At 44.0% G+C, this 13,744-nt stretch overlaps 1 protein-coding gene across 1 annotated transcript in view; it reads left to right on the top strand.

Moving 5' to 3' along the window:
* Positions 1–1,983: 1,983 nt before the first annotated feature.
* Lama3 (laminin subunit alpha 3) overlaps positions 1,984–13,744 on the top strand; it is a 219,437-nt gene continuing 207,676 nt past the window's right edge. Inside the window, exon 1 of the mRNA XM_038330296.1 lies at positions 1,984–2,268. Within this exon, the coding sequence (XP_038186224.1) occupies positions 1,984–2,268 (285 nt within the window). The remainder of the gene's footprint in view (positions 2,269–13,744) is intronic.

The raw sequence follows: 13,744 nt of genomic DNA, 5'->3' as shown, positions 1-13,744 counted from the left end.
CTTAGGGTCTTATAAACTTAAAACAAACAAATTAAATAGCTTCAAGGAACCATTGGATTGAATCTTCATAAACATTCCTGACTATTTCAGGGCTATAAATCTCCCCAAAAGAAACTGCAGGGCAAATTATATATTGGAGTCATTTGCGAGGCCATGCAGAAATTCCTCCCTCAAATGGAAGGTTTCTTCACTTTTACCAAGAGTGTGTTGATTTCATGAATTTTCTTCAATTCTCAATTTTATATTTAATTCATTTTATCAACTTGATAAGTGGAAGGAGAGGCTTATTGGTTGGTGTCTTGTTTGTATCTTGATTCCCAGGAAGATCAAAATTCTAAGCCAGCTATGTTTATCTGCTTTTAAATTGCCTGTTTATTCTCCTAGCTTTTCTGTGTTCATTTTTGTAAAAGTTGTGTCATGAAGGTATAGTGAGCTATCAGCTATGAGCACAGTCTCTCCTGCATCTGTTTTCCCCTGTGTGTTGAATAAGGTGCTGTCTCACATTTGAGTTTTCAGTATGTCCTTATGGCTTCTCCTTTATATCAGGCTCATAAACTCCTTTCCCTCCCTCCATATTTTTGAAGAAGAAACGTATTAAATTGGTCTCAAAACTATCCCAGCGTTTTATAAATATACCAGTGAACTCAATCCTTCATCTGAGTCCATCTGAGCTTTTATAGCTGAGAAACACAAAGTGAGGAGCTTTCGAACACAAAGTCACCGTAGACAGTGAAACCAGATGACCTGAGGTGGGGCTGTGTCCTGGCTTCTACACAAGTCTGTCCACTGTGCTCTCCGGCAGTGTACCACAAGTGTTGGAGACAGCACACTCTGCCCTTATGTCTTATTTATTATTATTTTGTGATGGGGTTTTGTTATGTAGCCCGATCCACAGCCTCAGCCTTCCATAGTGGGGGATTGCAACGTGGGCCACCACGTCCAGCTTGGGACTCTGATTCCGTTCGCCAGCACTGCCCCTGCGATGTATTTGCCTGAATATTCCCCAGATATAGAGCTCTACAATTGAAAGGGTTGAGGCAAATCATATGCATACTGGAGTTATTTATAATAGACGCAAAAAATTCTTTAGTTAAAACCATCGCGGCTGGACGGCAGGGTTTCAGCCTAGGAATATGTGGGGGAGGGGCAGGGATATTCCGACCACAGCACCTCTCCTGTGCCATTTTGTCCCCGTCTCTGTATCCAGACGGAGCGGTGTTCTCACGTCTTGCCTCTTTCCCGGCTCTCCAGTCTTCAAAGCTTTAGTCCTGTTCATCTGGGACACTTAAAGTACTTGAGCATGCTGACTTTCCCAGCAATGGCACCTCCTCTAATAGCTTAGAGGACCTATTGTGGACACAGTGCTGGAAAGTGGTCAAGTTTCAACCGTGAGCGAGTAGTACCTGGACTTCTAAAGGAATTCCCTGAGGTACCTTTCTAGCTCGGCTAACCACAGCGCGCACCACAGGATTGTGGTTTGGACGTGTACTTGCCACTACTGCTAACTCATTGAGATCCTTTAATCCCTGGTTCAGCACGTAGCTGTAGCGGCGAAGTAGAAGAATGGACTCAGATCAATGCTCGCCTGGGAACTGGAAACGTCTTTGACACAAGTTCTACAGTCCTGCAAGCCTCCCAGAAGCTGGAGACCTTGAATATTTGGAAAGAAGACTGCTTTGATTTCTTACCTGGATGTTAGGACAGTCGGAGCACCCTTGCTGGTGCTCTGACTTTGAGGAGTTGGGGAGAAAGTTTGCAGCCCACAGAGTCCACACTTTCTGGTTCCTGATCGCTCGGGTGCCTGAAGCAGCAGCAGGTTCCACAACCCCGGAGCCGCGCCTACGCGGCGGGCTCAGCGCGTGGACAGAGGGGCGCGGCCCTGGGCGCCTCCCACATCCCGGGGCTGAACAGGAGCGCGGAGAGTGGCAGCAGCCTACTTTACGGTGCCACGCCATGTACAGGCAGGAGATCCAGCGCCACAGGATGGCGGTGGCTCCAGCCTGGGCACCGCGATCCTCACCGCCGCTGCTCACGCTATTGCTATTGCTGCTGCTGAGGATGTCGCCTTGCAACAGTACGGTGGCTCAGGACCCTCCGGCGGCCGCGCTCAGCCTGCACCCACCCTACTTCAATCTGGCCCAGGCGGCAAGAATCTGGGCCACCGCTACCTGCGGAGAGCGGGGTCCGGAGGTCGCAAGGCCTAGGCCCGAGCTTTATTGCAAATTGGTGGGCGGCCCAACCGCACAGGGCAGTGGCCACACTATCCAGGTATGGTCCGCACGGGTAGCGGGAATTGGGTCGAAAGTTGTGACTAGCTCTCTACATGGGCCAGTCACTGTGGCCAAAGGATAGATCTTCCTTTCCTCACAGGAGCTAATGACCTCAAGTGACAGGGACCGGACTCTTCCAAGGCCAGACTGGCTGGGGACCCTGCGACCTGGGCGCCGAGCTCTTGGTATGAGCCAGTAGGAGCTCAACCCTGGTCGCATGCCATCCTAGGCGGGGTGGGCAAAGCGAGGGTGAGTGAAAGGTATGGTCAGGTTCCAGCTTGTAGATGAAGCTCGAGGCTTCATAGCAAAATGTCCATCACCCAGACGGTGCCGGGCCAGCACGGGACTGACCCTGGGCTTTAGAGGAGGCTGTCTGTCAGACTTTTAGGTTTTGCAACCTTATACCTAGGAAACTTCGGTAGCACTTCCCGTTATATCTGTAGCACTACTTCAGTGTCTGCAAAGATTCGCTTCATCTGATGCGCCAACCAGAGGTCGGGGGCGGGTGGGGGCGGCAATGAGACCTTCAGGGGACAGAAACAGACAGGGCACTCTGGCAGGGGACACCTGGTGGAGATGAGGGTGCATGCGATTGGCGCTGCTTTATCAACACCCGGTATTGTGCTAGGCTATCACCCCAGGCTCTCATCTTGGACTGGGAGGTAAAAAAAAGGAGGAGTCTAAGAAACAGCATTTTACCGTAGGCTGGATGTGAGTGCAGGAATTCAGTCCTAAGTTCAAATCCTTGCTCCTGGAACGGCTGCTGAGAAGAGAAATATTGCCAGAAGAGGGAGTAATTTTGGAGCTTAGAGTGTCTGGGTTAGTGTTGGAAGAGTCTTGACTGGAATCACCGTAAATGATAGGTAGTTGAACGTGCCATGTGGTAGATGCGAATTTATGTATAAATTGTATGCATGTGTGAACGTTCTAACATACTGTACGTATATCTCACTACATGGAAAGAAAAAACTGAAAAGATAAGCCAATGATAAAGCACTTTTTAAACCATATAGTGTAAATATGCCAATAGGGAAGTAGAAGATAATGATGATGAAGACACTTTTAATTTTCTCCAACAGCCGTCAGTTATTTTTGCTTTAATTATTTGTTATTGTGGATAATTAGACATTTGTACAAATGTAATTGTGGAGTTCGTACTGACACATTTAGTTTTGTACTTGTTGCTCAACGGCTCCAAGTTGGTCTTATAGGTAGTAGATCTGAAAGACTTCTGAAAAGATGGAGGCTCAGTGGTATATAGGTTATATATAGCCCAGTGGTAGAGTGCTTGCCTACCATGTAGGAGGCCCCAGGTTCTAGCACAGTACTAAAAACAAACAGAAAACCAAAACAGCACTCATGCTGAAAGGCATGGAGGTACATACCTGTAATTCCAGCACTGGAGGGCCTGGGGCAGGAGGACTGAGAAATAGAGGTTGATCTAGCCTACATGACAAGTTCAAGACCAGCCTGAGCTATATAGTGGGAACCTATGTGGAAAAAAATGAAATTTTTATGGTACCGGAACTAGTTTCAGGATGCATGAGCAGCTCACAGGCCACCTCAAGGGCATCTCCTCATATGCTCCTTCCTAGTCTACTTAGAACACAGACTAAGAAGCCAGCATGGCAAAATGGCATGAGGTTGTGACATAAGCTTGCTCAATAATGCACAGCAGTGAGGAGTGGGGTTGGGTCACCGTCCTCAAGTTCTCTTATGTTTGGAAGCACTGTATTAGAGTCTGCATTACAGGCCAAAGGAATGTGATTTCAGGTAAAAAAAAAAAATAGAATGGTGAGAGACAGAGCAGCCTACCAAGTCGGGGCTGTGTGGCTCACTCAGAGTTCACCCGGGTCTTTTTCCCCGCAGAGCTTGGCTCGTCATTGTTCTCTCTTCATGCTGTGCTCGTCATTTTCTACAAAGGAAAATCATGTGTTTTAATGTTTCAGACAAACTGTTCAAAAAGCACTGACAGTTTTCTTTTGGAAAAAGTTAAAATACATTAGAAAAAATTTGTTTCCACATTTAACTAGATGAACATATGAAACTTTTAAAGTTAATGAATTTCTGGCTTTGCCACAGAGAGGCCCACATTCCAAACATCTGCCATTCAGAATGCTTTCTCCTCCACGAGGCTTGTATTTTCTTAGAGAAGTGTCTACTTTCCACACATTGTTGACTCCTACTTTAATAAAATAGAGGGTCTGCCTTTATTAGTCTGTAAACATCAAGTCACTGTCCCACAGGTTTCTGCTGGCAGTCCCTTGTCATCCCAGAAAGAGTCAGCAAATCTGGAATGTTTGGGGGAAATCCATGTAACTCTTCCTTCAAAAAGTGTTTTATTGTTGCGTATTAATTTTACAAGACAATGGGCTTCAATGCTCTCACCCGCCAGTGGCGTCCGTATATTGGCCACTGGCCTTTCCCTTTCCTTCTCTCCCCTCCCCTGAGCCTCTTTTCTAAACTATTTTCCTGACTTTTCTTAAAACTTAGATTCTGCACACGAGGAAGGATACAGGACATCTTCTTTCTCTTTCTGGCTCATTTTATTTATGACCCCAACCATAAAATTATTTTCATTGTTACTTCATAACTGTTATGAATCATAATGTAAATATCTGTGTTTTCTGATGGTTTTCCGCAACCCCTGTGAAAGGGTCGTTTGATTCGAGGGGTCACCACCCAAAGGTTAAGAACCCCTGGTTCTGCTGTGTAGATTCACCCCAATTCTTAGCCCACTCTGTTGATGGACACGTAGGCTAGTCTATATCCTGGCTGTTGTGAGCAGTGTGAAAATCAACAGACATGCAGCTATTTCTGCTGTAAGCTAGCTCTGACTCCTTTGGGTGTGAAGCTGTCAGGAAGGGTGGGGGGCTTTTGTAACCAGGGTTCTTTAGTGAGGGGCTGAGCAGAGGGATGGTCCCTTTTTTCAGGAGACAGGAGCAAGAAGAGGTTAGCTTCTTGCTATTCAGCTTCTCTGAGCCAGCAGTATTTTATGTCAATCTTTGAATCCTGAGTTCTATAGAAGGAGAGAGATCTAGATCCAGTTTTCTTTAGCAGCCGTGATTGAGCCAGTGCCTGGGGGAACAGAATTCCTGACAGGCTCTGTGGCCAGTGTCCAGACCAGCTACTGGTAGCTGCAGAGTTTCAACTGCCGGTTGGGACAGCAGTTGCTCAAGTTGCATCCACTGCATTGAATGCCAAACAACACTTCTTCTAGTTTCTTCTTCAGTTCCTTTCCTCAATATGGCATAGTTTCTCTGTAAGGGTCTCTTGCCTCTTTGGTTCGGTTCAAACTTGGGGCTGTTTTAGGCCTTTGTGAATGAGATTATTTTCCTAGTTACTTTCTCAGCAGAATCATTTTTGGTGTATATAAAAAGCTACTGAGTTTTGTATGTTGATTTTTAAAATACTGTTATTTTGCTAAATTTGTTTGTCAGGTCTAGAAGGTTTTGGTGGAATCTTTAGGTCCCTCTAAGTATAGCATTATATCTTTGCAAATAAAAATTATTTGACATCTTCCTCTTCCATTTATATTTCTTATTTATTCGTTAATTTCTTTGTCTTACTGTTGTAGCTAAATTTTAAGTACTGTGTTGAATAAAAGCAACAACAGTGGACATTCTTGTTTCGGATTTTAGAGAAAATGATTTGAGTTTTCCCCCTTCAGTGTGCTGTTGCCCAAAAGTGAATGATATATAGCATTTATTATGTTGAATCCCAGTGCTTCTATATGTGGTTTCTTTGGGCCTTTTATCATGAAAGGATGTTAATTTTTGTCAAACGATTTCATACATCTGTTGAGATGGTCATGTGAGTTTGTTATTGATTCTGTTCGGAGCTGTATTTTCTTTCTCAGTTTACATTGTTGAATCATCTTTGCATTCCTAGAATGCAACTAGAATTATCATGGTACATGATCTTTTCAGAGTTTGTTGAATTTATTCTGCAAATATTTTGCAGAATCTTTTGTTTTTTGCATTAATGTTTACCAAGAGCATTGGTCTGTGATTTTCTTTTGCCAGTTGTTATCTTTATTTGACTTAGGTATCTGGGTGATAGCAACTTTATGGCTAACATCAGAAAAACTTCTTCCTTTCTAGTTCATAGAGTAGAGTGAAGATCATAATGTTAGTTCTTCTGTAGATATTGTACAATCAGCAGTGAATATTCTTTTTGGGGGGGGGTTGATATGGGATTTCTCTGCATTGCTCTGGCTGCCCTGGGACTCACTCTGTAGGCCAGGCTGGCCTTGAACTCACAAAGATTCACCTGCCTCTGCCTCCTGAGTGCTAGGATTAAAAGTGTATGCCACTGACACCCAGTATGCAGTCAATATTCTCGATCATTACCTTTTTTTGTGAGAAACTTAATGATTCCATCTCATTACTTGTCTTTGATATGTTTTAGTTTTTTAAAAAATTCTTCTTAGGGACTGGAAAGATAGCCCAGCTGTTAAGAGCACTTGATGCTCTTCCAGAGGACCTGGGTTTGGGTCCCAGAATTCACATCTTGGCTCACAACCATTATTATTATGGTTATGTCTATTATGTCTAATAATGTTTGTTTAATGAAATATATATATATATATATATATATATATATACACATGTGGTGCCTATATTCTTACAATGATTATGTCTTTCTGATGTGGTGACTTTCTTTTCTTTCCTATTATTGTTTGACATTGCTTTGTTGGATCTAAGTACAGCTACTGCTGCTTGCTTCTGCACACTGGCTGCTTGGAATATCATTTCCATCCTTTTACTCTGTGTGTGTTTTTGCTGCTGTGTTTCCTGCAGACAGCAGACAGTTGGACCTTGAATCAATCCAATGGCCCCGTCTGACCCTTAGTACCACATAGTGTAAGGACTGAACTGACACTGGTTGACTTCTGACCTTCACCTGTGCATGTGCACCTCTCCCTACATACACAAATAAGTTTAATAAAAATAACTTGGAAAAGATTTGGATCTTGTTTGTTAATCCACTTACCAGTCTATGCCTTTTAGTTTGATAATTAAGGCCATTTATAATTAGAATGGAAATGTATGTCTTAATTTCTGTCATTTTGTTGCTTTTTTTTTTTTTTTTTTTGTTTTTCGAGACAGGGTTTCTCTGTAGCTTTGGAGCCTGTCCTGGAACTAGCTCTTGTAGACCAGGCTGGTCTCGAACTCACAGAGATCCGCCTGCCTCTGCCTCCCGAGTGCTGGGATTAAAAGCATGCGCCACCGCCGCCCGGCCATTTTGTTGCTTTTATGCTATTTCATTTTTTCCTAATTCTCATTAGATTACAGTTCATAACTGTGGGGGAAGTCAAGGCAGAAATTTGAAGCAGTTAGTCACATCCCACAATCAGAGAAAGAGTGGATGCATGCATGCTTAGAACCTAGCTCACTTTCTTCATTCCTATACAGTCCAGGATGGACCTGAGGGGATGACGCTGCCCACTGTGGGCTATGTTTTCCCACCTCAGTTACCACAATCAAGATACCAACCTCCAGATATACCCATAGGCCAACTTGATTTGGGCAATTCCTCACTGAGACTGCCTTCCAGATGATACTAGACCGTGTCAAGGTGAAGCTTGAATCTAACCACCACAGGCACTGACATTTCCCAAAGTAGCAGTTTCAAGATGGCTCCCGTTACAGCATTCTGCTTTTACACTGAGAAAAAGAGTGAGTCTCATGGGCCAGTGCTAAGCAGTTAAGCGTTTCTAAATCAGCTGTAGCCAGACTTTCCTTTCTGGTTCATTTCTGCCCTGGTTTTCCAGACTGCCTTTCTGTTGTTTTCTTTCTGTCACCGTATCGTCCACCTTGCCCCCCAAAGCAGCCAGGCCCTCTGGTCTGTGCACTGTTGTGCTCTTTCTCACCCTGTGTCCCAACAGCCAATCTCCGTGTCTCTCAACAGCCCCCATTTAAACTCCAGCTTTTCGTCACTAGCTCTGCTGAGAAGCAGTTTTCTGACTGCTTCAGAATCATTGAGAAATTGGAAGGTGCTACTGTTTTCAAGCCTGCCATTTTGGCTCCTCCCCTTTAAAAGTCATTTTGAATGCGTCAGCATGAGATGACCAGAAGGCTCTGAAAGTTACAAGAATTTTATGTTATTTAAGGGAAGAGAATCCATATTTTATTTGACCGTGTGTAATGGTCACATGCTAGGTTTGTGGCCTACTTTCTCTCTCAGAAACTCAAGACCGTTAAAAGCAAGTGATCAGGTGATTGGAGACAAGGTGAAGGCCCCATGACAATCTGTATATTAAATATTAGTAAAACTGAGTTTTTCCATTTAAGTTAACTATCAGTTGTAGCTTGAATATTTAATTCTGGGTGCACTGGAATGCTTGCCACAGCCAGTGTTGGAGAGAGTTGTCCCAGGTATGGGTAGAGCAGGCATGAGGCAAAGAAAGGCCTCACAGAGATCTGTATCTGTGGTCCCCCCAGATTTGCCCATGGAGAGCCACTACATGCTCCCCAAGTTGCAGCTTTAGTGATTGGTAGGTTGACCCTGTTTTCACCTGTCATCGGGTTTGTACAATAGGCCACACACAGGGGCTGTCACTCTCAGACAGAGTGGGAGGCGGCTTCTCACGTTCGCTCAGTGGACTGTGTCTCTAGGTCAGGCCAGTACTGCATAACTCTTCGGTTTGATGATATGCTGGGTTTGGTATTTTTCTCTGCAAAGAAGAATGAACCTTAGTTGCTTTGTGCTCCTTGAGTTGAGGGGCTCAAGAAAATAGACGAGTTGCTGGCGAGGACCTGCGTGTTTGGGGAAGGAAGAAAAAGCTGGGCTCTGGAGGCTAGCCTACTGGATGATTTCATCCAGCATGGGCAGGAGTTCGCTCGCGTTTGTCCTTCAGAGACGTGAGAGGTGGTTGGGCACAGGCAGAGATGGATGGAGCAATTATGATGAATCCTTGTTTGTATCTGAGTGAGGATGGACTCGACTCTGCTCATGTACAGCTAGAGATTGGCAGTAGAGGGGTTAACTAAAGCAGTTTTGTTTCCTCAAACTTCCTAAAAATATATTCGTGAGACCAGCCAGGATTTAGAATTTCATGCCAAAAGGATCTATAAAGATTAAAGTTACAAAAATTAATAAAGGTCATTTCTTAAAATAGAATCTGGTTCCATGGTAGTGGTTTAATTTTGGAAGTGCATCTATGAAAACAATACTGATATTTTATTTTAATGGTAACTTGTGTCAACAGACAGGGCGATTTATAAATCTGAGTTTTGTTTGCATGTGAACGTTATTCACTGTGGTATTTATGGCTCTAAAAATCCTTTAAGGAAGGTTTTGTATTCTTGTTATTACTCAGATTTTTGGGTTTTTGTTTTGAGAGATTTCTGTTATCCAAGTGTCCTGTCCCTGTTCTCAGTTTTATCGCGAAGCCTGCAACACAGAAAGAGCTTAGAAAACATTGGCTGCTGGGAGGGTGGATGGGCAGGAGTCAAAGGCTGTCAAGCATTTAACCTGACAGGTAGAGGTAAAGGATGAGCGAAGGGTATGTCATATCTCATGCGTGGTTTTCAATGTTCCCTTACCTGCGGAATCTGGAGATACTATGTATGAGGACACTGGACAAAAGCAATGATAACACGGAAATGGAAGACTTGTTGGAAATAGAGCATTGAGGTCAAGCTGAGATATGAGACAACTCCGCAGTTAGGTGCACTTGATGCTCTCCCGGAGGTCCTGTGTGGGTCAGTCCCCAGCACCCACGTTAGGTGCTTTACCAACGTTTGTAACTCCAGCTCCAGGTGAACGATGCCACTGGCTGCCGTGGGCACCTGCGCGCATATGCATATAACCACATTCAGGCATACACCCTAGACATAAATAAAAATAGTGAAAAGAAAATCCTTATACATAGAAAAAGAAAATATAACCCAAGAGTTTGGACTAGCTTGATATAAACACCATAATTATCAGGGATGAAATACAAATATTTGCCAACAGAGATTGAATTTGTATGGTGACAAGGTCGCCCACCCTTCATCCCTGAACTCCACGGTGATTCATGGAAAGAGCTTGTGTTTGACTTGGATGATAACAACACACACATACACACATGGACAAGCGTGATGACACCAATGAACACATACACACATGGACTAAGTGTGAGAATGTTTGCTATTTCATACACACATGGACTAAGTGTGAGAATGTTTGCTATTTCTTGTAAACCATAGCAGAGTTTCAGCTGTGTGTTTGTGTAACTTGGGACCAATGGGCAGAAACAGGAAACTGAGTCACTCTAGGACTCTGTTTATAGACCTGTTGTGAAAGAGAATCATTGGCTAACAGGATTTTCCTTTAATTCATGTAAAAACCTTGAGTGAGGGCTGGGAAATTTAAGGAAGTTCCTATGCCCGTTAAATACTTGTAACAATTACTAATGATAAAAGTTATTTTGAGAATTCAGACTATGTGTCCTATACATTTAAGGGTGACTAATATCTTTACTTAATTAATTTATTTTATGAGTATTTTGCCTGCATGTATCTATATGCACCATGTGTATGCCTGGCAGCCACAGAAACCACAGAGGGCATCAAATTCCCTGGGTCTGGAGTTACAGATGATTGTGAGACACTATGGGGGTGCTAGGAATTGAACCCCTGTCCTCTGGAAGAGCAGCCAGCTCTTAACTGCAGAGCCATCTCTTAAGCTCCCCTTTATTTAAAAAGAATGTTCTTCACATTTGTCCGTGCCTGTGGACCTCAACCTAGGTTCAGCGGTGAAAGCCATGTATAGAGCACGCATGGAGAGGACACACAGAGTGCTTTGTCCCTCACCAGTGAAAAGGCACGTTCCACACGCCAGAGCAGCAGCTGCTTCCTTCAGCTTGTTCTCCAGAAAATTCTGCGGACCCATGTACCTCTGGGGCTGCTGAAGCTACAAATGTCTGGCCCCTGAGCGAGCAGACTGTCTTTGTGTTTGGAATTACTGTTGCCACTGAGAGTCAGGATCAGAAAGAAACCTTCAACCACAGAAGGAGAGATTCTTCTGCAAAGGTGCTGTTCATTTCAGGCCTCGTACGGTGGTGTCTCAGGGTGTCGGCTCTCCTGGTGTGTCTCTTTACTCCACAGATGGAAACCACGTGATTTCTTTATATCTTTTTCTGGGTTTTGAAACATGAGTCTTTCCCTCTTGTTTTAGTGAAGTATAATTTAAATTCTATAAAATGTATCTATTACAATTCTTTAGGCGGAATCATATAAATAACTTAGCCTCAAACTCCAGTCATGTCTAGGTTGCTGCCGGGTTATGAGCAGATATGAGTGCTTAGAAAGCTGACTTTAGCGTTGCTGTCAGCTTGTTATTTCAGTAGGGGTGGAGAGCAGATCCTGAGAGTTCCCCATTTCACCGATTCTGACGATTCCCCACATTGTTTTAGTCTTCATTAGTTTCTGGTGGCATAGCTTCAGGGATAACAATTTTGATTTTCTCAGCTCAGCCCTGGACTTGGTTCTTCAGGGAGTCTGGTTTTATTGAGCATGACATTTGGAAACCAAGGTCTAGTGTTCTTCCCTTGTCACGGCTGATGTGCCATTGCTTCCAGAGGCCAGTGCTTGGGAATGCATGTGTTAGCTGGCTCTCCTCTATATTTAGACTCTTTGTTGTTATTCCTTGGTGTATGTTTGGATGCAGGTTTTTTATTCTTTCCAATCCTTACAACTTTAATTAATTAATTCACCCATCCATTCACAAACAATTATTAAATGCTTATTATTCTACATTCTGAGGATGCAAAGAGTACCTGGATACAAAGCTGCATAGCTGATTGTACTTGTAAGGTCCAGTTTCCTTAAAACTGCAGGGAAACTCCTTTGGCAGAGTGTGATGTCATCTTGAGTCTCTGAAAAAGCTGTTCTTATGGGTGAAACTTCTGACCGTGGCAATTTAGACTTGAGTTCTATTCTTGTTTGTTTGTTTGTTTATTATGTATACAATATTCTATCTGTGTGTATGCCTGCAGGCCAGAAGAGGGCACCAGACCTTATTACAGATGGTTGTGAGCCACCATGTGGCTTCTGGGAATTGAACTCAGGACCTTTGGAAGAGCAGGCAGTGCTCTTAACTGCTGAGCCATCTCTCCAGCCCTTGAGTCCTATTCTAAGGCCACCAGCTCCCTGACAGCTGGAAAGCTGTGTCACTTCATTTTTCCCTACATATAAAATAACATTAGTAATAGTAGCTTGTGTGTGCATGTGTGCGTGTGTGTGTACATGTGTGAGTGCGTGTGTGCATGTGCGGGCATGTGTGAGTGCATGTGTGTCTGTATGTGTGTTTGTGGCACAGGCATACCTATATATACCGCTGTCCGAGGAGGTCAGATGTGATCTCTGTTGTATTTCTCTGTCACTGTCCTTCTTATTCCTAGAGACAGCTAGGCAGGCAGCCAGCAGGCATCAGTGATCCTGCTGTCTCCTCTCCCCTCAGCACTGGGGTCATGGCCATGCCTGACCATGCTGGCTTTGGATGTTGATTCTGGGGATTTGAACGCAGGTCCTCATGCTTAAGTAGCAAGTGCTCTGAGCTGATAAGCCCTCTTTTCAGCTGTAGTTTAACTTTTTAAATAACGTACATAGATACTGAGGCTTCTCATGAAGCAAGGTGGCCACTCTTCCATAAGCTGCTAAAAGGGTAAGCTTACAGAAAGGATTTGCCACAGCAGCCATGTAAACTTTATATAAAACTCTTTTACTTCTTTAATTCAAATTTTTATTCCATTGTGTGTGTGTATGTGTGTGTGTGCACACACACATAGAAATAATAGGACCAAATGTGGGAGCCTCTTCTTCCACCTTGTGTGCCCTGGGGATCAAACTTTAAACTCAGATGGTCAAGTTTGGTGACAAAGTGCCTTTACTCATGGAGCCATCCTGCTCACCCATAAAACTTCTGACGCCTTCTAGAATATAGCTGTGTGAATTGCTTTGGAACGTGTTAGTGACTAGTTTAGACACTAATTGTATCCTAAATCTAAAGGATGTATTTTGCATAGGATAGCATGGCATTTGGGTGACAATACTGTATTTTTCCAGCTCACCAGTTGTTTCTGGTTGTCATTTAGGTATCCCTGGGTCCATCTGAGGAAAGAACTTATTGATGGTCCCTATGTATATTAACCCAGGAGTCTAAATGGAAGGGCCTACCTAGGGCTGTTTACGTGTGCGGGAACTCCTGGCTGAAGGCTAAGGAGGGTTGAGAGTCATCAGCAGGGCTCCGTCTGTCCTGGGCCTTTGCCTGGGCACTGGCTAGAGCTCTCATGCCGGAAGGGTGGAAATGCCCTGGGGAAGCCAGCTCATTAAGTCCCACATGTCCTCCCAGTTTTCAGCCTTGTAAGCATTATAATGTCTCACAGGTTTCACACTGTCAGAAAACACGTGTGGGATTAATGAATGGATGTGAGAAGTACAGCTTTCGGTGACCGTCCTCACCGTGGGACGTGGGAGAGAAGC

This window comes from Arvicola amphibius, chromosome 5, assembly GCF_903992535.2.
Source record: "Arvicola amphibius chromosome 5, mArvAmp1.2, whole genome shotgun sequence".
In the NCBI taxonomy this organism is placed as follows: Eukaryota; Metazoa; Chordata; class Mammalia; order Rodentia; family Cricetidae; genus Arvicola; species Arvicola amphibius.
Note: the sequence above shows the minus strand (reverse complement) of the source record. Positions and strands in the feature narration are given on the sequence as shown.